We start from the raw sequence: 27,574 nt of genomic DNA, 5'->3' as shown, positions 1-27,574 counted from the left end.
TTGTCTTGGAGATGATGTTGTACTCATGCTGGTTCATTTGACTCAATTGGGCATTGGTTGTTGGCGTATCTTGCTTCACTGGTCCAATTCGCTGAATTGAGTGTTGAGCCTCCATGAGCTCTGTACGAAGCTTGCTGACTTCCAGTTCCAGATTCGTGATTCGCTCAAGATAGATTCCTTCATGGAGTTGTTGTTCTGCTTTCCAGTTGGATAGCTCCTCTGCCATGTGTGCTTGCACTTGTTCTAGGACCACCTGGTACACTTCCTGTTGCTGTGTTTGGGCTGCTTCTAGGGCCCCCACTAACACCTGGGCGTGCTTGCTTGCGTCTAGTAGGGAAGCCTGATGCTTTGGCCTACCAATAAATGACTTTTGTAGAACCCTTCGTTGTCTGATTCCACTTCTAGCCTCGCTGGCCCGGCTGGGGGTCCTGCTGGAACCCCCAGGTTGCCAGCGTTCCTGGTCTTCATTTTCATCTATGCTCATAACCTCCACACTGCTATCACTGAGCATGGGCTGTATCGCATTCCTGGATCGCCGGTGGGTTGGTGTTGGGGTGCCTGGCATGTCTGGCGTTCCCGTGAGCTGGGAGGCCACGTTGCCCACTCCGGGGGGCAACGCGTGCGATATACCACCACCACGGGGTCTCTGTGCCTCCATGGTGGTTTATAGGTGCCAGAGGGCCCCTATCGGTTGATTAACGCGTGAAAATTACGTGTTTTTCGTGGGTGCTGATTTTTGTTGTTGACTTAGCCATAATATATACCTCAGAAGAATAGATAGAATATGGGGGGGGGGGGGGGGGGGGGGGGGTATCATAGAAGGTACATGGAACCAATTTCGACCATTCAATAGTTCAGGAAATCTCCAATCATTGTTTTCTATACAGCAACACCGCTAGTACCTACTCCAGTCCTTATTGTAACTAGTGGGAGGACCAATCACAGCGTGTTCGCGGAATGTTGATGCCTCAGAGATTAGATATGAAGTCTCCATGGCAGTGACGAGGCAACCACACCTCTAGCTGCACAGCATTATATTCTTCTTTGTGTATACAAACGATCATCTTTACATATATCTTCACGCCAGTTCCAGTTCTCTTTCGATTCTTTGTACTATATTGATTACTATGGTATATATATTTTCATCCCAGTCTCAGTTCTCTATCATCTTGTACTTTACTATATGATATAGTTATATGGTATGCTCTACGATATCCTACTGCCCTTTATGGCGGTTTCTCATCGGGAATTAATGTAGTGTTTACTTATTTTGGTCTGTCTTCGTCATGCTTTTTCACATTCACTATTGAGGAACCTGCCAGATTGCCTGAATGAGTGGGTGCGTGGTGTTCAGGGAAGGAACACCTCCAGGCACGCTCAAAGGGTTTAGATAATCACTGATATTATACAATTGGGGGTCCCCCTAACGAGACCGGGGGTATCCTTAGCAATTCCCATGCAACGACGATGGCCGAATAACCATGGTAATTTTAACTAATGTAGTCGGTAAGCGAGTCGGCCACATCTCCGATTTCACGATTCGTAATATGATTGAAGCACTTCAAACCACTACCATGCCACCAAAATCGCATATCAAATCAAAAAATTCAGTTGAGCAGGAGGGGAGGATTCTCCTTGCAATATCTGCTTTAAAAAAAAAAAAAAAAAAAACAGAATATCCAATGTTCGCGAAGCAGTCCGTGTTTATAATGTGCGGCGCTCTACTCTCCAAGACCGGCTATGCGGAAAGACATATCGGGACGAGACACGCGCAAATAGTCATAAAATAACTCGAAATAAAGAGGAATCGCTTGTATAATGGATACTATCACTTGATTTATGTGGGGCAGCTCCCCGGCCAGCTCATATTCAAGAAATGACTGATATTCTACTCTCCAAGCGGGGTCATACAACTACAATAACTGTTGAGGTAAATGGGTCTATGACTTTATCAAACGTTATGACATACTTGAATCCCGGTTATTCCGACGCTATTATCATCAGCGTGCTCAATGTGGAGACCCTAATATCATCAAGGAGTGGTTTGATCGGGTGCAAATTACAATCATGCAACATGGGGTTGCGCTTGAAGATATCTACAATTTTGATGAGGCAGGATATGCAATGGGCCTAATAGCTACTGCTGAGGTAGTTTCTAGAGCTGAAATGACTGGCCAGCCCTTTCTTGTACAGCCAGTGAATCGGGAATGGGTGGCATCTATTGAGTGGATCAACTCTACTGGATGGGCTCTCCTGTCACGGAGTACAGGCATTCACCAACAACGCAAGATGTTTGTATACTTTGGCCTGTTTGAATATAGGGCAGGAACCCCCTTCGCACACTAGATAGCGCAGCGCTGGCAGGCCCAGCTTCCTTCTTTCCTTCTCCATGTTAGTATTTCGATAGAGAGTCTACCAATAAATTTATATTGTTCGAGACTGTCACAACAGATGGAGACTGCACCATCCACATCTCAACCACATGTGCGGGTGCCACCATGGTGTTCTGATTGCAATGTTTTGGGACGTAAAAGAACTCATTGTCCTGATCGCAGCAGTAATTGGTTTATATATATAAATGCATTTTTGGGGGTTTAAAGTAGGTCTGATTCTCGACATAGGTCGGAGGTGGCCGACTCGCTTACCGATACCTTACCCACGGCTATATTGGTTGACATGTACTGTATACAGTAAAGCCTTTGCAACTGTAAACATGTGAGACTGCACGTGTCACGGGCTCGGAATAGTAGATAATAATGAACTGAATCCTATCTAAACTATTGTAACCATCGACGAAAATATCAAACTTAGAGAAGAAAGAAGAAGAGAAAATCTACCTAGATAATGAAGAGGTTCTGAGAGGATTGTTGGCGACATGACTGGGTAGTGTTTGCGATGTATCATCCATTGCTGTAGTGTTCAGCCACCATATATGAGCTGTCACAGTGAAAGAAAGAATGGAATATACATTGAAACCAGTCTTTTGGGTGTTTAAATAGCTATTTGTCTGGTATTCAAAGCCATGGTAGAAGCGCTTTCCCAATATGAAACTATAGATAAATTAGATGTAATTGTTGCTGGTGACTCAGTGAGTGCATTTGTGCTTTATTTAGGAAGATTATCTGTGGCCGCTTTAAAGCGGCGACGCCAGGACGGAAATGCCACGAAAATGTACCTTAAAAAGGCCACGACTTTTTGTGGCCTTTCCGGCGTCACCCCGAGTTACTCCGTATTATAGTACTGACTGGCGGCAAGGGTAACCCAGCTGAACTCCTTAGTCCTGAAGAAATAACAAGCTGTCGAGCATAAATAAATGCTACGGTTCTGTTCTCCTGGAGGGAATATGTGGGCACTATTGTGATTTTCGGTACTGGGATGCAGACGCTACGGCATACACGGTTTATATTGATGCTGCGACGTGAGGTTAGTCCGTCTGAGGAGCGGGTTGGTGGGCTGATAGCCACGGTTTCCAAGGAGAATCGGGGTCGTTGGAGGTCTGGATGCTTTTTTCACTATGTCAACTTTGCTGCTTTGAACGCTCAGCGGGATATTGAGGGTTATTTAAACGGCACGGACTGTATTTTCTGCACTACACTGTCCAAGAAACCTCTTTTCCCGGCTAGCTGCTTAACGAAGGCGGAGATGATGAAGGGGGGGAGACGGCCATTCATCTTAGCAATAGGGTCCTGGCAACCTGACGTGATCGAATTAAATCTCTCACTATTACATGATACCATCGCAGCCAGTGGCGGATACAGTCCTAATACTGGGGAGTCGAAGGGTGTAATTCTCATCGATGGCCGGAGCTTTGGGCTCGAGAGTTGTAGTGAGTTAGTTCAGAGCGGGATTGTGACGAGGGATATTGTTGAGTTTGGTGAGATTATTGCGTCGAGGACGGGAGGGAAAAAGTATGAACATTTGATCAGGGCAAACCAGTTCGTCTCGGAGGGCTTTGTTGTTTATATGAGTGTTGGTGTGAGTCTTACGGACTTTGCAGTTGGTGGTGCTATCTTAGGGCTATATAAGAAGAAGCAGAAGTCTCTCCTGAATTAGTCTAGCTGAGGATGATCTCTACCCGGACCTCCTAATGGAGACGCAGCCCTATGGCTTTAAGTTCAAAGCATCTCACTTGCGTTGCAACAACACTACCATCACCGCACAACTTACCAAATACAATTCTCCGTAACAGCATGTGCCATCCAATCCACATCCATAGACCCTATTGACTCTGCAACAGCCATAATATCAGCCGTCGTCAAGTCATTGGCATCTCCAATATGACTCTCCTCACTATAAAGCAACGACATGTGCGAGATCATCTCCTCACGACGGTCACATAGCCCCGATGACTCTCTGAGTAGATCATGCAGTTGCTCAAGATCTGATCTGCGAAAAGCGGCGATTTGGTTACCCCGATATATCATCTCGTCTAGAATATCGTATGCCTTGTGGAGCCATGGTTGTGAGTCGTCTAGGAGGTATGGGTCGACGAAGGGTGCGAGTAAGAGGACCAGGGCGGATACGAATGTGGATTCGAGGTCGAAGGGAAGGAAACTGTCTGTGCATACATGTGAGCTTGATGCGTTATCAATGAGAGAGATGGATGGCTTACCTAGCAAACTTTGCTTCTGCAGAATGACGAGGATGCTCAGCATTTGCTTGGCAGACTCGACGCACACCTGAAGTAGCTTGCAAACGATAGCTGAGGAGGTGAAAGGTTTTGCGTTTGGATCGAAGCTCTGAAGTCGCATTTTCAAAAAGCAGAACAATAGCGGCCGTGTTGCTAGTACTATGCACTTCGGATGCTGGTCAGATGCGTTACGAAAATAGCAATATTACTAGAGAAATGTACCTGATGGTATAAGAGGTGGAGATGAGCTGACAGACGAGACACCCCGTTCGGACTAGACTCGTCTATCTCGAGACGATGGGACTCTTGTAATCTTGTATCGAGATTGGCGGTATTCCCCAGAGCAGTTTTGGTACTCGAGAGGAACTTTCGATTGAGACGACCATCGACCCCATACACAGCTGGCGGTTGCGTTAGCTACGATGGCGCAGAGTATGGCTTGAAAAGGGTGCATACTCCGGTTAACATCCGCAATGATCTGGCACATTTTAATCTGCATACTCAGCGCAGTGACTTTATGCGGTGATTCGGGAAAGAGCGGGAGTTCATGATAGATCTGGTTATCCTCAATGGACTGCGGAAGGCCCATCAATGAGGTCATTTGGCGGTCGAGGATGTAAACTGTCCACCAAATTCTGCGTCGGCGCTGGAGGGCTTCTCCGCCTAGATGGTCAATTGGCATGTTTGTGTGCATACCGGAAGCAAGAGAAAGTCGTACGGCTTGGCCGATCTATGTACTCATGTATAAGCTACTTGACGACTCGTTGAACGAAAGTGTACTTACAAAGCCATAGGCCGACGAACGGAAATCCAGCGACTGAAGATACAGTGCTACGCAGCACAGAATCTCAGTTGCTATCATTGGATATTGGTAAAGATGGGTCAAATCAGGTAGGAGCTGTAGCGCTTTGACGAAAAGTTCGCATCCAGCAGGCCAACGATTCGGGCCTCGTTGTACGGAGAAGGCCTTGCCAAACGCCAGTAGCAATAGGTACTGGATATACCACAGGGGATCGACGGTGGTCTGATGCACAGGATTCTCGTGGTAGGCGTAGAAACCTTCCATAAAGGACGGTTCGTCGAAGACATGAAATAGTTGGCCAACATGAAACTTTACCGCGTTGAGGAGATAGATGGAGAAGTCGAGGGTGGGGATCATTGGGACCTCAGATGATATAGATGTCCGCAAGCCATCCCAGCCCAGCTCATAGGCAGTCTCGTCGAAGTGACGCCTGTCAGTTGGGAGAGGGGAGTCGTAGAGATGCTCGTGAATCATGCCCAGAACTTTTCGAGCGAACGACCAGTTGGATGAGGTGCCCAGGTAGACTGCTGGTGTCAGCCCTGTAAGAATAACAAATGATGATATGGTAAAACCTACATATCCGACCAAATCCCGTCGACATGAACGTCGATGGACCCGTCGAGAGTGGATTGGTCATTTCGGAGTCATTCTCAGCCTGCTCCCACTCGGTACCCTCAAAAGGCCCTGTAGTATCACCTTTAACAATTAGCGATCTCAATAGATGGAAAAGTGGCTTGGTAGAAGTACGAGAAGCTGGTCTATCTAGATCGTCCGAGAAAGTTTGCGGACTGGGCAACTCTTGACTTCGTTCCAACAAGGCTACCTTCCTCTGCAGGTCCTCAATATAACTGAGATATTAGCATTGGCCAGTTAGAAGGGCGCATCGACATACCCTCGAGTTACCAATACCTTTTGGGCACGGTCATCGATTACGCAGTTCAACTTTCGCTTCCTGCACGTATCGCAGGGCTGGGAACCGGAGCATTTGATCTTGTGTCTCCGGCATCGTTGGCAGCTGAATTATGTCAGTATTTCCTGGAATCGCAATTTGAATTGAGTCGAAGGACATACGCATTTGATGATCGTTTCTTGACACGGGACTCTGGTGATAGATTCATGGTTATAAGAATGCAATAGAGATTTTATCATGAGATGCAGCAAAGATCACTCCGCCGCCGAAATGCGGGGGTGTATTCCATTGATTGTAGCTTCATCCACATATGCTTTGGTTAACTCCTGTCAGTGATATCGGGAGCTCTTCCGATCTGATCGGGTGCATTTCCGGTTATCTTGCTGAGCACATCTTGCTTATCTCAATCTCATAATAAATTTCACCCAGAGGCTCTTCAACGCTCACATCTAAATTGCGGGGAAGATTCTCGTTATGTTCCTGGATAATTTTAATAATTATGAGGTCTAGGTCCGACACCCGGAAATCTATCACAGGAAATCGATCCTGGATAGAGACCTGATTGGGGTAGCCCGGCATGCCTTCCGTGGTAAAACTATGGGGGGGAGTAGAATGCCGATTTAAGGGGTTGATATAAAACCACCTTACCCCTTATATTATTTGCATCCCGAAGCACTCTATAAGCATACTCAATGAAGCTCACACGCACCATTTCCACTGTGGGCGTCCATTGCGCCGGGGAAGTCGGCGACGCGATAGTTGGCGGCGTCCTCAACCCACCACGCTGCAAAACAATGTACGAAAAGCCACTATACTTCCAAAACGAAGCAGATGACATCCGAAAACTCCCCATGAACGAGCCCCGCGGCCGACCTGCCATGCGCATGAATCTTATCCTGCCCCGTGCGATCTTCGTGCAGATACAGGATTCCTCATCATGGAAAGTGATGAATATCCACCCATTTCCGGGAAAGCAGTATTTCCACAGCGACGATGTTGCTTGATACGGGGACGGTGAAGATAACAGAGCCGGTTACCAAGTTGAATCTTAATACACCGGCTAGTCTTGTTAGCGTGACGGCGGACTGTGAGGATGGAAAGTGTAAGGCTGTGGCGTTTAATGATGTGCCTGCTTCTGTGTATAAGCTTGGTCTACCGGTTGATGTTCCTGGGATGGGTGTAACTTCGGTAGATATCGCGTGGAGCGGGATGCATTATGCGATTGTTGATGCACGATCTGTCGGTCTGGAGATTAAGAATGCGAATGGACCGAAACTAATTGAGATTGGAGAGAAGATCAAGCAGGCTACGGGAAACACCTATATACCAGTGCACCCAGGAAATGATAAGATCAGAGGGGTTACCACAGTTGAACTCACCGAGCCTATACGACAAGCTTTGGATAGCACCAAGACAGCGGTAAACACTGTCGTAGTGTCTCCAGGGCGGTTCGACCGGTGCCCTTGCGGAACTGGGAGCTGTGCTAGACTGGCTGTCTTGCATGCGAGAGGTCAACTACAGGTTGGCGAGAAGTTGGTACATCAGAGCATTATCGGATCAACATTTGACTGTCATATTAGGGGAACGACTACCGTGGGTGGTCTCAAGACGGTCCTGCCTACGGCCAAGGGAAGCGCGTGGATTACTGGCTTCAAGCATATGTCCCTGGATCCCTCGGATCCTTTTCCAACGGGCTTCCGGGTTGGATATCAGTGGCATATGCCGGAGCCTTCAGGGGAACGCGTTCTTGAATAGAACATGCAATTTTTAGCTGCTAATCCAATTGAATCGCCCAAGCGGTAGTAGAGTTCATCGAAACATCCTATATCTGCAAGAGCTGCTTGAGCTCATACGATCAAGTGAATGCCTGTCTCGATTTGCCTGCCTACAAGTACTTCACTGACAGGATGTTTTGCTTCTTCCTGTCTCCTCCAGTGTAACGAATCTCCCTCTCCCTTTTGGGTTTTCCTTCATCCAATGCCGAAATTTGGCAAGTCTTTTAGCTCCACCTCAGTATATCCTCATTCCCATCTTCATGAGCTTTGTTGAATAAACACAAAATATTTCTTACGAAGTACACACTTAATTCCTTAAAAGAAATGCAGTTTGCCTGCGGCAGATAACTCGACGAATAACCTGGCGATATTTCACTGTTATCATCGATAAATTCTGACCTTCTCAAGCAGCATGGCCCGAGGCGCGGATTGAATGACAGCCCCAGATTTGAATTACAAACCCGATGGTCCCTCGCGCTTGGGAACTTGATTCAAAACCCGCTAGCCACGCTTCGCGTATGTTCAACCTGATTTTCTCGGTTATCATTCTTTCTATGTCCAAAACAGCTGCTAGAGAACAATGGAATGCTAACGGGGGATTTGAGTTTATTGAACTAAATGACGTCTTATCACGGGGATGTTGAGACCCTGCGCAAATCTGTGAGCGCGATCGATCTTCAAAGGGAAGAATTGAGGCCGAGTCTGCCATAACAGGGGGGATCTTTGACAATTGTCATTAAACCGGCCCATTTATGATGCCAACGAACTCGACTGTACGTCCATCACCCCCCTCCGTTGGCACATTCGTTAATAAGACTTACATAGAGAGCACTTGCTTGTTACCATACACTAATCTTACCAAGAATATTTTAGTAGAATAAAGCGTACAGACTAGGAAAAGCTCTTAGTGCAAAAATGATTGCTCATGACTGTTAATCCTGGAGAATGCTTGGAAATACCCACCGACTGGATGGTTTGAGGTGATACTGGACAGTTGTTTCTGGTTTGGAATCATGAAAGTATAAACAAAAGCATCGGTAGGTCATACAATGGATCAAAAACACGTAGCCGTGTTTATTTACAGAGATCTTTTGGCTCACATTGAAAGCCTCGGGAGCAGAGACTAGGTTCCCGCGACAAGATACCAATTTGGACAACACATTGATAAATCAGGTGTTGCCATTGGGGCAGCTATGTTTGATGAATGGTCGAGATATAATTTACTCGCTATGCGGGAATGGGGCTCGAAACATAATCGCTCATTGGGAAGGCTTGGTCGCTGGTTGCCGGTTACTGTCAGACCGATTGAGCTATTAAGAGACACTCATGTATACGGATTCCAGTGATGGAACCGGCTTAATTGGGACGCTATCCGTATGGGGCTCCATACACATGTCAGCCAGGTGGTACCGTCCTAGTACGACAGGCGACAATTATCTGAATGAAGCGAAATATTCCACCCACGTACGTATGGATCTTAAGGCCACGGCGGGTACACGCAGTCCCAAGCGATGAGATGGTCTAATGTGACACTGGTCAGGCTCATTCAGGGAGTGATGATGAGAAAATTGAAATCAGTGCCGTATATTCTGGATACCTATTGTAAACCACCCCATTACAGAACTCTATTAATGGCTTTGGAGACTTGCAGTGATTATCCTCCTGGTGTCCATGGCAGATTTCATGGCAAGGGGCAATCATCGCGACAGGTGAAGTTTCCAGATGCAAGATCTGACATGCATACGGAGTACATTGCTACAGATCGGTGTACAGAGTACTTTGTACACAGTGCCTATTTCTAGATGCTTTGGCCTCACATGTCTATTCAGCTTATAGTATACAATTTTGTCGACACATTTGGCTTTGGCTGTTCCTCGGGTCAGTGGACGGTTCCTGCAGTGGCTGACATGTAAATGTCTGGCATATGCTTTGATGCATACAGGTCCACATGCAATGCAAGCGTACTTGTAAGTATTAGTAGCATAGCAATGTCTAGAGATACAGTCATTTAGCCACACTTGTATGTACAGATTCAGTGTTGTTGATATCGGTGTAAGCGGCAAGGAGCTTACCCGATGGGGAAAGGTATCAGATAAACTTCTTGACTCGTGCCCAGCCACCGATATAACACTGAGAGACATCGTAAGGAGAAAGAGAGGGATGGTTCTTGTAGAGACATATAGACAGTAAATATAATCAACAAGACTGGAATCAGTCAAGGGGAAATAAGTAGAATAAAATAATACCTCTGGTACTCCCATAGATATCTGTGGTGTTGGTTGGCTGTGTGCATCTCCGCCGACAGCTGGCCATCACAACAGTCAGTGTTCAGTGTGTGTCCAGCCTCTCGTTTTTCGGGTTTTGCTTTTTTCTCTCTGGTGCACTTTTCCTCTCACTTTCCATCAAGAATCTATCCATTTTCTTCTTTCCATCTCACCTTCTCTGCAAATCTTGACATTCCAGCCATCTTTTGCTCTGTTTTCTCCTCGGTGGAGTCCCTCACCGCTGGGATTATTCTCCATTGCCAGCAGCCGACAGTCCTTTCTCCCTCTCTTCCTCTTTTCTCCTCTTCCCTCTTCTCTCCATTCATCGTCTATAATCAACAAGGGAGAAATCCCTCTGCTCTGCTGGTACGTCTACTATCTCTGTCGATGCCCTACTCCTACTTCAACATCGCATCCGTCCCGCCATCGCTGTGATCGCCCGCCAGTGATAGTGACCAGAGCAGAGCGACAGCCTCTCTCTCTCTCTCTCTCTCTTTGCCTCTGTTTTGGATTCCATCAAAAATAATATAATCATCAATCATCCCTTACAGACCTGGTCTCAAATCAAGAAAAAGACTATGGTTTTGTTTGGCTGAAACGGGAATAATAAAAACATAAAGCCTTCCCTTTCATCCTCATCCTATCTCTCCTCTTTACACACACCTTTCATTCGTTTACCATCTCTGGCGGCAATCATGGGCGTCGACAATCGCAGACCGACCATGCCCGCCGCCTCGGATTCCCTCATCGAAACATCCGGAGGCAGCATGACTGGAACTGACATGGCCACTGACCTCTCTCGACGGACAGACAAAACGTCCTATTCCGTTCCCGACGACGGCAGCCCCGTCATCATCCCCACTCGCCGGAGAAACCGTGATCCCCGTGGGGACGATCCCTCCAAGCTGTCCCGTGCGTCCCATAACTCCCAGACCTCCCTCCTCATTGAGTACTTCGAGGGTGGGAAAGGTACTGGCAACATCGTCTCCAGACCCAGTGTCCGCGTCCGCGTCACGCCGTCTTCCAAGAAGCTCAAGGATCAACGAGACCATCATCTCCAGATCACCGAGTCCAACGGCAATCGGGGCCCCGTCTACGCCCGCCGTATCTCTCTTGGGTCGCTGCCCAAGTCGCAGAAGCACCTCGAATTGGACGACCTGGAAGAGCAAGGTCTCAGCGACGACGAAAACCACCGCGAATCCCGTCCACTCGAAATTGAGTTCGAGAATCGTGAGCAAGCCGAGGAATTCTTGAATAACCCTGATCAAGAAAGTGTACTATCTAGCCTCTCGCGCGATAACCGTCACGTCCAGCCCGCCATGTCTGATATCTCGTCGATGCCGACAGACAGCTTGCTGGAGGGCCCAACGTCCAGTCTAAACCACAAGCAGAGCCAGAGCTTGGAGCCAGAGGCTGGCAATAAGGATCTGCTCAAGACCCCCCGGAGAAAACGCAGCCGCAGTCTCAGCACCGAACGAATCGCGCACCGGGTCGCAGAGAAACTCACCACCGGTCCACAGGAGCGCGACGACGACCACAGCAGCAACCCTCGGAGTCTGTTGGACCCCGATACTCCTGCCGCCCGCCGGCGACGACAGCGCGCACAGAGACGCCAGGATAATGACGACTCCGTCTACAATCCCGCCGATTCCAGTCTGCTTAGTGCCTCAGCAGTATCGGCGAATCGCCGTTCCAACGACCAATACTCTTTCCTATCACAAAATTCCAACAAGTCCTCATTCAATAACAACCCCAAGCTCTTAGAGACCGTAGAAGATGCCATCCGGCGGCTGATCTTGCCCGAACTCAAAGAGCTCAAAAAGGACCAGAAGGTCATGCACAACACATCTAAATTTGAACGCGACCTGAATGCTTCGAAACCAAGTGTCCAGTCGCGCGATGAGCTTGGCCGCCGACTGTCGAAGCATGCCAGTGCTCCGGATATTATCAAGCCCAGGGTTATCCTTAACAAAGACAGCAAAGATGAAGGCACCGCTTTGCCTGGGGGCGAGCCGGCCCCCGCGAAGAAGCCGGAACGCAAATCCAGCAAGGACAGCAGCCAGAACAAGGATACTGAAGCGGATCCTACCTACGTCAGGTGGGGTCTTCGTCCGGAGATGAACGAGAACAACAAGCTTCAACGCGCCAAGAGCAAAGGACTCCGCGATGCGGAAAAGGCTGGGCGTGTCGGTACAGCACTGACCGCGGCGGCTTTGCGACGTCACGATTCCAAGTCCAGCATGGACACAAACGAAAGCAACCACCAGAGCCCCAGCCCCAGCGCCACGAAGGAGCGTGCTGGGAACGGAAATGAGACGGAGTTGGTGTTCCAGAAACACAATGTGCCTCCGATGCCTTTGCGCAGCGCCTTGGAGTCGGATATGACCAGAGACTCGCTCGTTTCTCATCGCACCGCTGAGACCGAGTCAATTGTCCCGCAAAAGACTCGTTTCCAGGAGGTTTCTCGCGGAGCTCCCGTCCAGTCTCCTTCTCCTCTTTCCCGCACTCCGAATCGAACACCGCTGGACACTCGACACGAATTGGATAACCGCCACCCCAACAAATCGACCCATAACGTCTCCGTCGAAAGTGTATCTGACGAGGAGGACCGCGCCTCCTTTAGGGGACATGATGGCAATGATTCCGAAGATGCTGCTGCCGCCGCGGATGATATTGCAGCCGCAGCCGTAGCTAATCTGCTGGATACTCACACTGATCCTGCCCGACGGCGGGCCCTTAGTCCCATTCAAAGCGTCGCTAGCGAGCAGAGCGATTTGAGACCGCCTCCTCCGCCGCCTCCGCCCCAAGTACGACCATTGCCTGGTCAGCCGTCGGGTGGGAAAGAATTGAAACCTCGACTTTCCATCGATTCGCTTTCGTCCGCACCCAGTACGGATCTCGCCAGATCGACGAGAACAAAACCTTCGGGTCTCAGCTTGAACAAACGACATGAGTCTGAACAGGATTCCTCTCAGCAACCGCGCGCGGAAGACTGGGACGAACAATCCGATCTTTACTCCCATCGACACTCAGTTGCTGATACCAGCAGCCTCGATCCCAGGCGCATGACAAACTACACCGACGACAGCGAAGTCGACTACATGGATAAGGTTCGTCAAGGCCAGCACGTTTCCCACGGCAATGGCGCCAATCCTCGGTTCGTTCATCCGGCTCCCGTTGAGTCTGCGGTTGCCTCGCTGCTTGAACCTTCCGTTGTGGAACGCTACACTCAGGTTTTTTCTGAGTTGACCAATCGCTCCAAGTCCGACCTCAGCAAGCGACAGGAACAACGCAGCCCGCAGCCCCACAGCCCACAGCCACGTAGCCCACAACCCACAGCACAGCTGGCGCAGGAGACAAACACTCCTGGTTCTCGTCAGGGAAGCCCCCTGAAGCAGCGCCAGGATGCTGGCAGTCCCGATGCAACCTCCTTCGGCAAAAGAATGGGTGTCACTTCGCCGCCCCAGAGCATCGCTCAGTCGATTGACGAGCAGGCTGAGCTGGGCCACTCCCGATCTTTTGACCCCGGCGATGATGCTCAGATTCCAGAGGCAGGCGATGCCCAGGACTCGGAATCCGAGATTGACACCAACCCCTCAATCATCCAGGGACCCAGAGCGCCTTCCCAAAACCAGGAATATTGGCCCTACGTTGAGGGATCGCAGTCCAAGGAGGATCTTCAAGACGACCAAGCGAGCAAAGGGCTTGGCTTGGATGAGGAACTGAGCTATGATCCAGGCTACTATCCCGAAGGTGCATATGCCCCTGAGGGCTACTTCGATCAATCCTATGATCAGGCACCTGGTACGCCACCGGCTGCTAAGGATGAAGGCTATGCGTCCGGAGCGCACCCGCTTTCACCTAGCGTTGGCACTCCGAAGTCCGAGGGTAAGGGCTTCGGTGGTATGGACAGCATGGGGCTTTTTGACGGCCCAAGTGGTGCTGAGCATCAGAGAAACCTGAGTGGCTACTCTCATGGAGCTGGCTCGCCCATGTACGATAGCGCCACTGGGCAAGGCGTTGACCGGATTCAGTCCAAGGATATCATTGCGTTGATGGACCATGTGAGTATCTTTCTATTTTACCCGTTGATGACAACTTGTTAACCTTTTTCAGCTTACTGTTCGCGACGCCCAACGCAACGCCAGGGACACGGAAATCCTGGTATCCTTGGTTCGAAGCGCCGCAGAGATGCGCACCTCGTTCGAGGACATGAAGAAATACATCGCTTACCAAGACGGACTGATTATGGAAGCCAACGACAAGCAACACGAGCGAACGTACCGGGCGCTCAGTGGGCCGCGCCCTCAACCTCCCAGCGCCAGATCTCGTCAACTCGCCGCCGTCGCAGAGGGAGAAGATGACATGCGCTCCAAGCGCAAGAACGTGTTCAAGCGCGCCTTAAAGGGCTTGAGTCTCAAGTCCGGAAACGACTTGACTAGGATCGAGGACATGTTGGAGCAACTCCTTGACGATGTTGACGCTCTGCGATCCCAACAGGATGACCATTTTGGCCGCAGTGGACGGGGAAGTTTCGACCAGGATGGGTATGAGACTGAGGGCGAAGCTGGTCCTTCGCCCATCGACCAACCTGGACGGCCCTCGACCGGAGGATCTCGCACGATCCACAATCAACCTAGTCGCCCCAGCACGGTCCCCGAGGAGGATGAGGAGAATGAATATGATGAACGCGGCGAATTTCTGAGCCCTCAATTGCAGTCTCACGAGAGCTCCAAGCCTCCCATGGCCTCGGGTGCTCTTAATGGAGAACCCACACCTCCCAAGCCGACCGACAAAGCTCAAAAGCGCAAGTCTGGCGGTTTCCTCCCCAAATTTATCCGCAACACCCTTCAGTCAAACAAGAAAGAGCGGTCGGACACGAGCCTTGCCCCTCACGGAGCCTACAAGACGGACGATTACTACGATCCCCAAGGTGACGACCGGATCCGATCCAATATCACCTTCGAGCAGCAACAGCAGCCGCAGGAGCAAGAAGACCGCCCTCCGTCCCCGCTGATCCCCTCGCAGGTCTCCGAAGCTCCCAAGTACCGTGCTCACCGCGACAGCATGGATCTCCAGCACCCTCAGCCCCGCCAGGGTCCCACAGGCCGCTACCAAACCCAACTCGAGACGCAAGCCCAGGTCTACGGCTTCCACAATCCGCAATCCGAGCAATGGGGCTCTGGTTCCAGCCTGTCTGGTGGCAACCAAAGTAACGTCCAGAAGCGATACAGCGGCTACAGTGGCAACAGCCGCTTGTCCCCGATCTCGGACACTGGGTACTCGGAAGCTTCCTCGCGGCGTATGGGTCCACCGCGGCCTCCCAAGGTCAGAGACGACGGGCCGTTGGTTCCTGAACGCCCTCCCAAGGTTAAGGAGGATGATGAGCGGTCTTATGCGGATCGTGTTGGTTCGAGGGTATGTTCTTCCCCTCACCTACAACCGAATTAAAAATTAATGCTAATATAATGACTGTAGAGCTCGGGAATGCGCTCATCCCCCGTCCCCTCCCGCAAACCCACCGGCCCTCGCCCCCTCAACTCCGGCAGTCAATACAGTCGCACCAGCCGGTACCGCGGTGCTAGCCCAGACCAAGTCGACGACCTTGACTACTGAAGGAAACGTTAAACGACTGAACTCTGATACCCTTATCTGAATACCCATACCCATACCCCAATTTCCTAATGATTTTTACGAAATTTATGACGTCGATTTTGTTTTAACGTTTTATATCCCCTGTTATGCATTGCATTGTATCGCATTGCATTGCATGTTGACGAAGCATTTCAGGCTATGTCATGTCATGTCATTTTTCGTTCTTATTCTTACTTTCTTATTTTCGATGTCACTTAACTAGGTATGATGGGATGGACAGAGGCCTTGTATTTTTTTTTTTTTTTTTTTTTTTTTTTTTTGTGTACTCGTTTACTGCACATTATTTGCTTATAAACATGCATGTACCATTTGATGATATGTTGATGTTCGGTGCATAGTGATCTTCTGAAAAGCAAACGAGCGTCAGTTCTGGGATATATTATACATTTTGTTTATCTCGAGTCTGTTCAATATCTGGTATCATGTTGGCTTTGGTTGCTGATGGGTATAGAACGATCGTACATACACGCATTCAGAATAGTATTGGACGTTTATTGCAGTTTTTCGTGTACAATATCTCTATTAGTACCCCTTATAGTCTGCTGACCTATTGCTAAAGCGATGGCAACGAGACACCTTATACCAATGCACCTAACGCTAACGAATGATAACTTATAAGCCAACCCAGAAACAAATTAAAACATGAAAAAAGCGTCAACCAAGCAACAATGCAGTCCATCAAACCTCCGACAGCGGCCTCACAGAAGTCTGCGCCTTTCCTCTCACACAAATAGGAGCCGTCGCCAACGCCGTCAATGGCAACCCTTCACTAACAGGAAACTTGCCCGGATAGCTCTCAGCCGAACGAATCAACTTCAATCCACCCTCCGGATCCTTATCCTCATTTTCATCCCCATCCGAATCTGATTCGGTCTCCACACGTTCTGCGTCGTAGATTGGTGAGTGTATATCGTCCTTATCCGTAGGAGACACTTCTTCCTTGCCAAAGCGCCACTTTACAAACTCGTTCTTTGGTGGTTCTTCTTCTTGTACCGACGATCGCGACTGCTCTTGCTCGACCCCTGGCCACTTGGTCAGCCTCGTCGGAGACTCTTCTTCAGATTCATTTGTCAATTCCCTCTGGCTGACAACTGGCCACCTTTCTTCCTCCTCCGTCGGATAGCGACCTATGAGAGTGGACCGCGGCGGCCTGGCCTGCAGAATGAGCCGGTCAATGCTGGTAGTGATAGGCGTACCCGACTCGGGGGTATTCTGCGGCGGCGCATAAGTGAGAGTGGACGACGGCGTGCCTGGTCTATAAGCCGTGTAGATAGACACAGGAGGCGGGGCAGCAGAAGACATGGATCCACAGTACGCCTGGCACGAAGTAAACGACTGGCGGTTGTCACCGTTGCTATTGTCCAACGACATCTCTGGGATGTTCTCCGCGATAGTCGTTCCAGCTGTGACCGTCCGAACGAGCTGTTCCCCCGACATCTTCGACAAACCCTGCGACATGCGTATAGCGGGGGCAATATTCGTCGTAACCCTCATGAGGGGACTGTGCGCAGATCCTTCTTGGGTAGTTGCATTGTGCAAATCGATCATCCCATCACCTGGCTGAGTACGCTGAGTAGACGCCGACGCCACCGACCTCGCTTTGCCATTTCCACTCCCGTTCCCGTCCTCGTTCCTATTACCACTCTTTTTCCCATCACTGTCACAAGGAAACGAGCGTCTCGAGGCCGCACCCGATCCTGATGTCAAGTTCGGACCTCTTGAATCCATCCGATACAGTCCCTCTGGAACGATCGCCTGAAAAAGAGCCACAATGCGGTGTTCGAGCTCCTTGATGGACTGGTGGGTGGGTCTCTTGCCGTGCGAGAGAGTATACAGACCATAATAGAACTTGAGGGCGAGAAGGGTTCCAAGGAGGGAGAAGAACTGGGTAAAGGTTAGGGTGATTGAATTGGAGTAGTTGTGGTAGTGGTCGGTGGTGGGTCGGGGCTGCTGCGTCTCTGGGAAGTGACGGAGGTCTTGGGTGGTTGTTGGGAGGGACATCCTCGCATATAAGTACTAGATAGTAGTGTATGCTAGGTATACATAGAGTAGAGGGATAGAATAAATGAAGTTGGTAGAATGGTATAATGAAGAGAGGATGTAAAAGTATCCATTCTGTGGGAAGAGGGTTTGATGTGTTGTTGCTGTTTTTGGATGAAAGGAGGGAAAGAGCGACTAGAGTATGCTCGGGTAGGCCATAGTCTTGCAATGTTCCTTCCATTTCTGTATTTTGTATCTAGTCCGCTGCCCTTGTTGTGCATTTACATAGTTGTATAGATGTTATGTTGATCATCGATAGCTAAGTTAAGATCCCCACTTCACCTCACCATGGATCCTCTCCCCCACAGCCAACGTCAACCCAACACTATCCGGACTACACCCATGCGCTTCTTACGTTCACCCCTATTCCAAACAATCTTACAATCTAAACCGAGTTCTCTAAGAACAAAAACTACGAAAATAATGTCTTCTCCATCGATACCAATCCCCAACTACCCCCTCCGTCAACGACGCTTCGCTCCCCTCAACCCGAGGCAGAAGTGTGAATCCGATGCACCAGCGTTAGAAGGGATTGTTTTTGATGTTGATGGAACTTTATGGTGTTTCTCTTGTATATAAGTATAGCAGGGACGGATGCTAATATACACAGTTTACCACAGAACTACATGTTCTCTGAGATGCGGTACGTCCAACTCAAGCTACAAACTGATAAAACGAACGACGATTAATGGGACAAAAGGTCTGCCCTTGGAATCGACAAATCAATCGACATCCTCCACCACATCCGCGACCTCCCCACCCCCGAAGCCCGCCTCGCAGCCGCGGATAAAATCAAAGCCATCGAATATGAAGCCATGAGCTCGCAGCAGCCGCAGCCGGGCCTTGTTCAGTTGATGGATTATCTACAGGCGCGTGGGGTGCGCAGGGCGCTTTGTACGAGGAATTTCGAGTACACTCTTTCCGCCCTCACTACTTTGGTTATGAAGGTAGACTAACGGTTGGTAGAACACCAGTGCTACACCTAATTCAGACTCACATTCCGGCACACGAGAAGGACTTTTTGCCAATTATCACGCGGGAAACGTCAGATTTACTGCCCAAGCCGGATCCCGCGGGGATCTTGCATATCGCACAGGAATGGAAGGTTGGGGCTAGGGCTGAGCATTTAATCATGGTATTCGACGCCTACCTGCGTATTGTAGATAGTAAGCTAATCAAGAACAGGTTGGTGATAGCATCGACGATATGACCGCAGGACACATGGCCGGTGCAGCTACCGTCCTGCTATTGAATGAGAAAAATGGTTGGCTGAAGGATCATGAGCACACGGATTTTAGTATCAACCGTTTGGACGACTTGGTCGATGTTCTTGAGAAAGGCTTTGTTGGTCATCGGAATGGGGATAAGCCGGCTACCAGTGACCGCGAGGGATAAATCGCGAATTCCTTGTTCTTTTTTTTGGGAGATTATTTCATTTGTGTCGTAGATACACAACGAAATCGTCGTATGTACGCGAATTCCTCTGCCAGAACGCGGGGTATATAACAAAATGTGGCAAGACAGCAAGTACCCAAATCAAAACCGATATCTATCCCAATTTTTCTTAGCAGCACTGGGCATAGGACGATAAGCATCACCACCACCACCACCTCCTCCTCCTCCTCCGCCTCCTCCTCGCTTACCTCCCCCTCCGCCTCCTCCGCGTCCACGTCCACCACGCAATGGTGGAGGTGGAGGTCTCCCCCTCCGCGGCGGTGACCGAGAGCGCACATTCCAGTTATCACGAGCTCCTCGTCCTCTCCCAGGTCCAGATCCAAGTCTTCCAATAGGAGACATCGATCGTTGACGAGAGCGGTCCTCGAAGGAATCATTTCGATCCCGATAACCCCCAGGGCCGAGGTTCTTCCCGCGTCCAATTCCGCTTCCAATGCGGATATTACCGCGGCCTCCTCCGCGGCCTGGAGGTGGAAGACGCTGGTGTGGTCTTGTGAACATGCCATCGTCTTCGTCACTATCAGGCGTTGGCGAACGCTCTGCCCGGCCGCGAATCTTCATTCCCCCTCTACCCCGAGTCACGGGTCCAGGACCGGGTCGACTCCGGCCAGGAATTACGGAGTTGATATTTGTGACCATATTCGGGTCGATTCTTTTTAGTGACCACGATGATGATTTCAACGGTCTCGGTAGCGACGGACAGTCACCAGCGAGATGATTATTACTCGTGCAATGCGAGCAGGATATCGATACGAGCACTGGTCCTGACGATGGACCACGGAGTGGAAGCTTCCACATGTAATCGCAGTCGAGTTCTAGGTGGTCTTGCGAACCGCATAGATCACAGGGGACTTCAGAGGCAGAACCTTTCAGTAATGAAGAGCACTGGGCATCATCGTGGCCTCGCTCGCGACAACGTTGGCATCTTCGCCAAGTGGGGCAGAAGTTGCTGTCGTGTTTGTCCCAGGCACCGCAGTGCGTGCACTATTTTGTCAGTGTGGATTTATCACGGGCCTATAAACGCTAATACACACCTCCTTGGATGGACACACTTGCGCGATGTGTCCCTCCTGCATACATTCTGTGCAAGATATGGGGATTTGAGGATCCTTCGACTCGGTCCAATACATAAACCTGGTCTGAAAGTCTTTGTCCTCTTGAACTAGGTCGGTCATAACAGCTGGTGGAGACGGATATCTCTGCGTAAAAATTCGGATTGCGTCCTCTTTGGAAGCGTCCGTCGCAGTGCCAATTTGTTCCCCTTGTTTTCCAGGAGTGCCATTCGAAATAACGACGCCCTCAAACGGCTGCATCTCAGGGTCATAATCATCATTTTCATCTGTACCTACATGTCCGTTTTCCTTTTGACCGAGGTTTAACAAGATCGAATCATCGGCCTCAGAGTCCAGAGACTCCGAATCATCCGAATCTCCTGATGTGTCCAAGACAGGCGCGTCTTCGTTTACCTCCCCTTCTTCCATGTCTTGACCTTCATCCCTCTTGCTATTATCACCATTTCCAGTAGAGACAGATTCACTCCGACTGCGCCAGTACGCGCCATTTACTGCATCGAACTGGGCGTCTGATTCCTTCTCTGGCCCTCGTTGGGGCTGCGGCTGGGGCTCCGGTTTCTTATTATTATTCACCTTCCCTCTTCCACCTAGGGTAGTCCTGATCGCGCGCTTATTGCCTTGGTTCCAATTTACAGCCTGCGAAGTCGTTCCCGCATACGGGTTCGGACTCGCATCAGACCAGTTGCTGCCGGAGTCGGAATCGGAGCCAGAGCTAGATGTATCATCTTGATCGACTTCTAGAGGTTTCGCACTAAATGAGCCACCCTTGGGAACGAAATCGCGGACGTCACTATTCGCAGAGTTTCCTCGTGTGCGTCTCTGGCGCTTGTTCGGGTGTGAGTCTTGGTTTTGAACGCGGGTACGTTGGAGGCCAACAGACGCGGTTCGCGAGTCATTCTCTTCCCCTGACGAGCTGGGCATGGCTGCAATCAGACGGGGAGTGTAGCGTCTGGTGGGGAAAGTGAGGAAGAAGAGTGGTGAAGTGGAGAGATTCAGTGAACGGAATCTGGAGTAGGAGTTGAAAATTTACGGTGACCGTAACAGACCAGATACGCAATGCAGAAAGCTGTTTTTAACAGACTACAACACTACTTTATGTGAGTCTCTGCGTTAATAGTGCTTAAAGAGACATCATGACTACAAAGTAACAGATATAGTAATGTTATATGTCTAACTGTTAGTCACATACAGCAGCAGGGTTTACACTGTCTAGACCATTGGCCACGTGCCGGCGGCGATTCTTCCATAATTAGCACTCTGGCTTCCTTTTTGTTCTTTCCTGCTCTCTACTGGTACAATTTACAATTTCTGCTTCTTCCCCGGGCTCTCTCTCACTCTCTCTTTTCTCCTCTACTGCTCTCTCTGCTTCTTCTCTGAGCCTCTGTTTTACCACTCTCATAGACCTGTCCTATCCCGATACTGCGTGCTTCTTTGGGGGGGCCAATTCCGTGTCGCTCTCTGACAGATCCCATATCTTTTGTGGAAGAATCGCTAGCTCTCCCTCTCCCTCTCTCTGTCTTATATCTCTTTTTCTCTATTTTTCTTCTCATCGTTTCACTCTGTTCTATCCGTACCGATCTCTGCTCCCGTGACCCAATTCCGCAGATCTCCCTCCGGTCGGAACTTCAACATCTCCTCGCCGCCCCCGTCCACGCCTACGCCTGCAGCCGAACCGCCTGTCAGCTTTTCTCTCTCTCTCTTTATATTCCGACATCTCCCTCTCTACCTTTCGATTACGATCCCTTTACATATCCTTCCCGATCTCTCCCGTACGGGAATCAACCGCCAAAGTGTCTTCGTTACTGGTTCCCCGGGCCCGTGCCATCTCCTTCCCTCCGGAGGTTAACGATGCGTCGCCGCAACGATTGACCCCCAACAACAATATGGATCATACAAAGTCCGGGAGAAGGAGGCGGTCGAGCAGTATAATTTACCAGGAGCCTGCGGAGTCGCTAGAACATACCAGTGATCAGGCTGCGTTGCCCAACCTTAATGCGAACTGGGTTAATGCCAAAGGTTAGTCGGGAAATATCGATGGACGTGACGGACTTGGTGGAAATGGTTATTTGTTTTTTGGGGGGAATAATGCTGACACTGGTTTCGATTGTTAGGCGCCTGGACTATCCATTTCGTTCTGATCGTGGCCCTCAAGATCTTCTATGACATTATCCCCGGCGTCTCGCAGGAAACATCATGGACTCTCACCAACATCAGCTACATGTTCGGCTCTTTTATCATGTTTCACTGGGTGCGGGGTATTCCGTTCGAATTCAACGCCGGTGCATACGATAATCTAAACATGTGGGAACAAATCGACAATGGAGATCAATATACACCAACCAAGAAGTTCCTCCTTTGTGTACCCATCGTTCTCTTTCTTCTCAGCACTCATTATACCCACTACGACTTGACATATTTCACCATCAATTTCCTGGCCACGCTGGGTGTCGTTATTCCCAAACTTCCTTTCGTATGTTGCCCTCGGCCTCGGATTGTGTCACGTTCAATTGTCGCTAACGCTGTTCTAGTCACACCGGCTGCGGATAGGTTTCCTCTCCGGCGACCCGGAGGAACTATAGCGTTCGTTTCTCTTGTTTTTATCCCTTGGTGGCCTCGACCTTTTGTCGCTTGAATTCCCATCTGTTTTGTTCTTGAGCACTCTTTTTTTTTTTTTCTTCTTTGCGGCAGTTCCACTTGATTTTGCGTTTACGTCCTAGCTGCCGGTACTATTCCTTACCTTCGTCTTTTCTTGTTCGAGAGCAGGGCAAAAGGAAAAGGGGAAGAGGTGGTCACCAAAGTGAAAAGATGAAAAATAGGAAAGAAAAAAAATATAGAGAGGCGAATAAGGGGTTGTTCCTTGGTTCTCCTCCCTGGCACTCAGATCTAGATATCAAGTGCTACGGCATTTATTACTACTATTATTATTGACTTGCAACTTTCACTACGGTTTGGCTTGGGTTTTGGGGTTCTTGTGTTGTAGAGCATGGGCTAAGGAATGCGGGTGGACCTTGTACCTAGAGTCCAGATAGGTCGCCGCGTATTACCAGCCCCGGAATTTTAATAGACAGTCGATAAGACATGAGATCTATGAATTATCGTTGTAGATTTAATCTGTAGTCGTAGCAAATCTCCAGAATTGTGTTTCTTGGCTGTTTTGTGGAGATGGAGCCCCATTGCATCATAGGGGGCCCCTGATACATCGAGTGCGCGTCCGTTGATCATTTAGAAGATACCGATATCGCTGTTATCAAGGTCAACAACCCTCTTGCAGTCGTCTCGAAATCCTCCGATTCCCTCCCCAATATCTCCCCCAGCACGATATATAATCTTTCAACAGATGTACCCCATGATACCAGTACTTCTTGAATGGCAATCCCGCATACTCATCAGCCGAAATCTCTGGTTCTCACGTCCCTTCCAGTAACCGTCCCCAGAATATCGACCGTCTCCTCAACGACAATACCTTAGGCCCCAATAACAACACCAACTTATTCAACCACAGAAAATCACCCAAACTCCGCACGTAGGGAAACAATCATATTCGCAGTCGCCTCACCAAGCTCATCAATCTTCGCTTACGCGATCCCCAATCCATCCCCCAATGTGGAATCGTAATCTCCCCCACAGGATTATGGACATTGAATCATGCTGTATAAACCGGGAACAACTCACTATACAGTCCCTCGCGGATAGCAGTATGTGGTCAGTCCTTGGGCGGAGAGTGGCGAGAGGTAGTTTTCGGTTAGGAGATGCGCACGCATTATGCTTGCGACGCTGGTGAGTAGGAGGTCGCCACTGAACGCGAGGGAGGAGTAGAAGATGTGGATGATGGAGCTGTTGCGGGCTGCAGTTATGGCGGTTTTGCATCAGTGTTATAGTGGGAGGACAGGGGTGAGAAAGGACCAACCTCAAACCGAGACTCAACTTCAACGGATGCATACGAAATCAGCATTAGCGTATTCACGCCGTCAAAGGCATGTTCTAGGGTTATCGGTTCATCGTAATCTACCTATCGAATTGTTGCGCTAGCGTGGGACAGGTGGGCTAGTTTCTCAGGGTGCCCGGCGATGAGGACTAGTTGGGAAGCTGGGACAAGCTTGAGGAGATGATTGATGGTGTTTGTTCCAAGGGTGCCAGAGGCGGGGAAGACGCTTATTTTGGACATGTTTGTTTCAATGTTAAGTTAGGATTTGTATGGATGGTGGTTGGGATTATATGCATGGAGAGTGCGAAGTAGAATTAGAAGCCATGCTAGAAACTACGGTGGTATTAGCAATTGCTCGGAGGTAAACGAGATATTATCTAGTCCTATAAAGCTGCCCTACTTCTACATGGCATCCAGTGCTATATCAAAGGCATTGATTCTGTATATTACTTCCAAATATAAAGTCATCATGCCCACTATCGAAGCCGCGATCGTGGGAGTCAGTGGCGAAAGCAGCCAGTCCATCGTGAATGCCCTACTCGAGTCCTCCACGCCGAAATATGTGAGTTACCTGGCCCCTAATCGTATCCATCCTCTAACATTAGATATCAGGAAGCAACAGCCCTAACACGCCCACAAACCCGTGAATACCCAACTCCAAGAACTTGGAGTGAAAGTCGTCCTAGCAGATCTCCACGGTCTATCCAATAAGCTCGTCGAGCTGCTTTCTGGTATCGACGTGGTCATCTCGGCTATCTACTTCGACAGTCCGGATGATGAGATACTCCTCGCGAATGCCGCGAAAGCAGCAGGTGTCACGCGATTTATCCAATCTGCGCTGATGAGCGTTATCCACCGAAGGGTATTGTTGGTTTTCGGGAAAAGACCGCTATATCCATCCTATCAGATCCCACAAAAGCTGTCAATGCTAGTGCATAGCAGAGAGAGCAGAATCTACACTACTGTCAATAAATCCACCTCCCATATACCTACATTGACGCTGGTTGGTGGTACCAGCTTACTCGCCCATGACTACCATCAGGCCGCATAGACCATCTCCTTCCTCCGCGCACAAGAACCTACCAATCGGTCTCGACGGAAATTTTCTCACTGCGCTGGTGGACCTGAGGGACGTGGGACGGTATGGCCCGGATTATTGCGGATATGCGGACGTTGGATAAGAGGGTGCATGTTTATAGTGAGCTTTATACACAGAATAGTGTTTATAATGTAATAAAGGGGATTAGTGAGAGAAGTTGCCACGTAAATATGTCAGTTCTTCTTCAGCTCCTTTTTCTGCATAATGACAAAGGGCTAATATTCTGTATAGGTTTCTGAAGAAGAAGCTATTGCCAACATCGACAGCACGCGGGCAAGACTTGATCAAAACCCGACAGAAACCAGCGCAAGACTCGCATTTATTGCTGCTCAACTGTGCTACTCTTGAGGGATCCGGAATGATAATATGTCGGAATATGCTGAGTATCTGGGATGTTTAAATATGAAGGACCTGTGCCCAGATTTTGAGTATGTTACGTTTGAGGGCTATGTGAAGGAAGTCCTTGATGGAATGGTTAAGGGGTTTTATCAAGGATAAACGGCAGATGGCTTGAAACACAGCTAGGAATATTATGTTCAATCGCGATCTTAAGATTACTGCGATCATGTAACAAAGCCAATACAAATTTGCTAATATGACAATTCATCAAACTCATGATAGTAATACTTAACCTCAAAATCAAACGAGCCGTCGAGGCAATTTTTTATACATAAACTCCTTTGGCACAGCCGGCTCAACCAACCCAGCCATAAAATGCTCAAGGTCATCCGCGTTGTTGCTAGCAGCCAGAGTGTAAAATTTACCACTATTCCAAATAATGTAGCAATTGCTGAAATGCAACCTGATAGTAGCCGTCATGTTCTCAATCAAAACCTCATTTTTGTTCATCAAGTTGAGAACCTCCTTACACTTGGACTTGATCTCACTCTGACTGAAATACAACGGCTTGGAATTGACATCCTTTTGCACCTCGTGCCGTCTGTACTCTTCAAAATTCTGGCATTTGTATTTCGAAACGAAGAGGAATATCACACCATCTTTCAGCTTCTGCTTGGCGAATTCGATTTGCTTCGGACGGTGGGGTGAGTACATCTGAAACGTCGTATCCTCGATCATGATATCAAAGCCCGACGTAAGCCTCGCCAGATCCTCACGCGTTTGCATCACGTCCTTCGTCAAATGGTGCATTGATCCAACGAAGAAAGACGCATTTGGTGAATCCCCATGAGACAAGAAACTATGCTCATTCTCAAAATTAGGGCTACAGGCAAGAGTCTTAACCCGTTCTTCCCCTAGCTCCGCAACAACCTCAACATAGTCCCCTCCGCACCCCCCATTGAATAAAAATGCAGCGGTTGCTTGGTTATTGTTAGGGATTCGGTTTGGGGCTTGACAATCGCGGTCAATCGACAACGAATTAGGGCCCAGGTACTGTTTCCCCTTTTTCCTCCATAATATACCCCATTGCTTATCATTACAGATTGTTGGGAATAGTGATAGTAAGTTCAATACATGATACAAGCATGTAGGTCTATATTTTTGTCCTGTCCCAATTGTTGTCAGTTGATAGTCATTGCTCTATCCATGTCAGGGTGCAGGGTCAGGTACAGATATATTAGGAATTGACGAACGGGTTAAGCTACAGGCCAGGCTATCTACAGATACATAGACAAGACGCAGCTCGAAGAGCTGCAACAGGATCGGCGTCGAGCACAGATAGATATCTTTGTCGGAAATGTGGCTTAGTCAGGGTTGAAAGTACGTATCAAGCGTCTATGGTTGAGGTCTCTGATTCTTGCAAAAGTGTGCTATCTAGGATCCTATATACGACCGTAAATACCTTATAGAGTATACTAAGCGATTGTGCGGTTTCAAAAGCAGTAATAGCAGAGTAAATACGCTGCTTTTCGCCATATGATATCAGCAAGGCATCAATCAGGCATCAGTTGGTATTGTTCGGTAAGGAACCTCTATATTCCGACACA

The 27,574-nt window shown here is 49.1% G+C and overlaps 13 protein-coding genes across 13 annotated transcripts; 7 read left to right on the top strand and 6 right to left on the bottom strand.

Moving 5' to 3' along the window:
* Positions 1 to 23: 23 nt before the first annotated feature.
* EURHEDRAFT_382328 (uncharacterized protein) lies at positions 24 to 658 on the bottom strand (the record flags this gene model as incomplete). The annotated part of the gene is made up of 1 exon (XM_040779522.1): positions 24 to 658. A coding segment is annotated over one exon (635 nt), but the record flags the coding sequence as incomplete, so codon positions are not given.
* Positions 659 to 1,254: 596 nt separating this feature from the next.
* On the top strand, positions 1,255 to 2,244 carry EURHEDRAFT_552331 (uncharacterized protein). The gene has a single exon (XM_040787557.1). The coding sequence runs from the start codon at positions 1,482 to 1,484 to the stop codon at positions 1,788 to 1,790; it is 309 nt and encodes a 102-aa protein (XP_040633740.1). The 5' UTR covers positions 1,255 to 1,481; the 3' UTR covers positions 1,791 to 2,244.
* A 1,071-nt stretch (positions 2,245 to 3,315) lies between these two features.
* Positions 3,316 to 4,053, top strand: EURHEDRAFT_468120 (uncharacterized protein; the record flags this gene model as incomplete). Its single annotated transcript, XM_040785234.1, has 1 exon — positions 3,316 to 4,053. A coding segment is annotated over one exon (738 nt), but the record flags the coding sequence as incomplete, so codon positions are not given.
* Positions 3,942 to 6,859, bottom strand: EURHEDRAFT_511410 (Zn(II)2Cys6 transcription factor). The gene is made up of 8 exons (XM_040785973.1): positions 6,504 to 6,859; positions 6,325 to 6,447; positions 6,009 to 6,280; positions 5,415 to 5,956; positions 5,087 to 5,360; positions 4,853 to 5,031; positions 4,613 to 4,796; positions 3,942 to 4,558 (listed from the first exon to the last, which is right to left on the bottom strand). Exons 1-8 carry the CDS (start codon positions 6,548 to 6,550, stop codon positions 4,164 to 4,166), a joined length of 2,016 nt encoding a protein of 671 aa, XP_040633738.1. The 5' UTR covers positions 6,551 to 6,859; the 3' UTR covers positions 3,942 to 4,163.
* A 175-nt stretch (positions 6,860 to 7,034) lies between these two features.
* EURHEDRAFT_519416 (proline racemase family protein) lies at positions 7,035 to 8,097 on the top strand (the record flags this gene model as incomplete). Its single annotated transcript, XM_040786785.1, has 2 exons — positions 7,035 to 7,245; positions 7,331 to 8,097. The coding sequence occupies 2 exons, from the start codon at positions 7,035 to 7,037 to the stop codon at positions 8,095 to 8,097; spliced, it is 978 nt and encodes a 325-aa protein (XP_040633737.1).
* Positions 8,098 to 11,076: 2,979 nt separating this feature from the next.
* EURHEDRAFT_382325 (uncharacterized protein) lies at positions 11,077 to 15,997 on the top strand (the record flags this gene model as incomplete). Its single annotated transcript, XM_040779521.1, has 3 exons — positions 11,077 to 14,445; positions 14,498 to 15,799; positions 15,860 to 15,997. 3 exons carry the CDS (start codon positions 11,077 to 11,079, stop codon positions 15,995 to 15,997), a joined length of 4,809 nt encoding a protein of 1,602 aa, XP_040633736.1.
* A 717-nt stretch (positions 15,998 to 16,714) lies between these two features.
* EURHEDRAFT_527299 (uncharacterized protein) lies at positions 16,715 to 18,286 on the bottom strand (the record flags this gene model as incomplete). Its single annotated transcript, XM_040787016.1, has 1 exon — positions 16,715 to 18,286. The coding sequence occupies exon 1, from the start codon at positions 18,035 to 18,037 to the stop codon at positions 16,715 to 16,717; it is 1,323 nt and encodes a 440-aa protein (XP_040633735.1). The 5' UTR covers positions 18,038 to 18,286.
* Positions 18,287 to 18,391: 105 nt separating this feature from the next.
* On the top strand, positions 18,392 to 19,575 carry EURHEDRAFT_417834 (putative haloacid dehalogenase-like hydrolase). The gene is made up of 5 exons (XM_040783292.1): positions 18,392 to 18,636; positions 18,687 to 18,719; positions 18,777 to 18,986; positions 19,043 to 19,211; positions 19,262 to 19,575. Exons 1-5 carry the CDS (start codon positions 18,500 to 18,502, stop codon positions 19,469 to 19,471), a joined length of 759 nt encoding a protein of 252 aa, XP_040633734.1. The 5' UTR covers positions 18,392 to 18,499; the 3' UTR covers positions 19,472 to 19,575.
* Positions 19,576 to 19,612: 37 nt separating this feature from the next.
* On the bottom strand, positions 19,613 to 21,525 carry EURHEDRAFT_468125 (zinc knuckle domain protein; the record flags this gene model as incomplete). The annotated part of the gene is made up of 3 exons (XM_040785235.1): positions 19,613 to 20,515; positions 20,566 to 21,141; positions 21,178 to 21,525. The coding sequence occupies 3 exons, from the start codon at positions 21,523 to 21,525 to the stop codon at positions 19,613 to 19,615; spliced, it is 1,827 nt and encodes a 608-aa protein (XP_040633733.1).
* A 962-nt stretch (positions 21,526 to 22,487) lies between these two features.
* Positions 22,488 to 23,183, top strand: EURHEDRAFT_382321 (ORMDL family protein; the record flags this gene model as incomplete). The annotated part of the gene is made up of 3 exons (XM_040779520.1): positions 22,488 to 22,620; positions 22,716 to 23,074; positions 23,133 to 23,183. 3 exons carry the CDS (start codon positions 22,488 to 22,490, stop codon positions 23,181 to 23,183), a joined length of 543 nt encoding a protein of 180 aa, XP_040633732.1.
* A 731-nt stretch (positions 23,184 to 23,914) lies between these two features.
* EURHEDRAFT_552283 (uncharacterized protein) lies at positions 23,915 to 24,888 on the bottom strand. The gene has a single exon (XM_040787556.1). The coding sequence runs from the start codon at positions 24,541 to 24,543 to the stop codon at positions 24,169 to 24,171; it is 375 nt and encodes a 124-aa protein (XP_040633731.1). The 5' UTR covers positions 24,544 to 24,888; the 3' UTR covers positions 23,915 to 24,168.
* Positions 24,889 to 24,998: 110 nt separating this feature from the next.
* EURHEDRAFT_390647 (uncharacterized protein) lies at positions 24,999 to 26,041 on the top strand (the record flags this gene model as incomplete). Its single annotated transcript, XM_040779843.1, has 3 exons — positions 24,999 to 25,113; positions 25,192 to 25,391; positions 25,860 to 26,041. The coding sequence occupies 3 exons, from the start codon at positions 24,999 to 25,001 to the stop codon at positions 25,974 to 25,976; spliced, it is 432 nt and encodes a 143-aa protein (XP_040633730.1). The 3' UTR covers positions 25,977 to 26,041.
* Positions 26,042 to 26,267: 226 nt separating this feature from the next.
* Positions 26,268 to 26,777, bottom strand: EURHEDRAFT_382319 (uncharacterized protein; the record flags this gene model as incomplete). Its single annotated transcript, XM_040779519.1, has 1 exon — positions 26,268 to 26,777. One exon carries the CDS (start codon positions 26,775 to 26,777, stop codon positions 26,268 to 26,270), a length of 510 nt encoding a protein of 169 aa, XP_040633729.1.
* Positions 26,778 to 27,574: the final 797 nt, after the last annotated feature.

This window comes from Aspergillus ruber (genome assembly GCF_000600275.1).
Source record: "Aspergillus ruber CBS 135680 unplaced genomic scaffold scaffold00067, whole genome shotgun sequence".
Classification (NCBI taxonomy): domain Eukaryota; kingdom Fungi; phylum Ascomycota; class Eurotiomycetes; order Eurotiales; family Aspergillaceae; genus Aspergillus; species Aspergillus ruber.
This window is presented reverse-complemented; position numbering and strand designations above follow the sequence as displayed.

Coding starts and splice junctions, on each gene's coding strand:
- EURHEDRAFT_552331 (XM_040787557.1), top strand. CDS start 1,482: ATGGTAATTTTAACTAATGTAGTCGGTAAGCGAGTCGGCCACATCTCC.
- EURHEDRAFT_552283 (XM_040787556.1), bottom strand. CDS start 24,543: ATGCATCCGTTGAAGTTGAGTCTCGGTTTGAGGTTGGTCCTTTCTCAC.
- EURHEDRAFT_511410 (XM_040785973.1), bottom strand. CDS start 6,550: ATGAATCTATCACCAGAGTCCCGTGTCAAGAAACGATCATCAAATGC. Junction 5,032..5,086: donor CATTGCGGATGTTAACCGGA/GTATGCACCCTT, acceptor CGCAACCGCCAG/CTGTGTATGGGGTCGATGGT. Junction 4,797..4,852: donor TCCACCTCTTATACCATCAG/GTACATTTCTCT, acceptor CAGCATCCGAAG/TGCATAGTACTAGCAACACG.
- EURHEDRAFT_417834 (XM_040783292.1), top strand. CDS start 18,500: ATGTCTTCTCCATCGATACCAATCCCCAACTACCCCCTCCGTCAACGA. Junction 18,720..18,776: donor TACATGTTCTCTGAGATGCG/GTACGTCCAACT, acceptor ATGGGACAAAAG/GTCTGCCCTTGGAATCGACA. Junction 18,987..19,042: donor CTTTGTACGAGGAATTTCGA/GTACACTCTTTC, acceptor AACGGTTGGTAG/AACACCAGTGCTACACCTAA.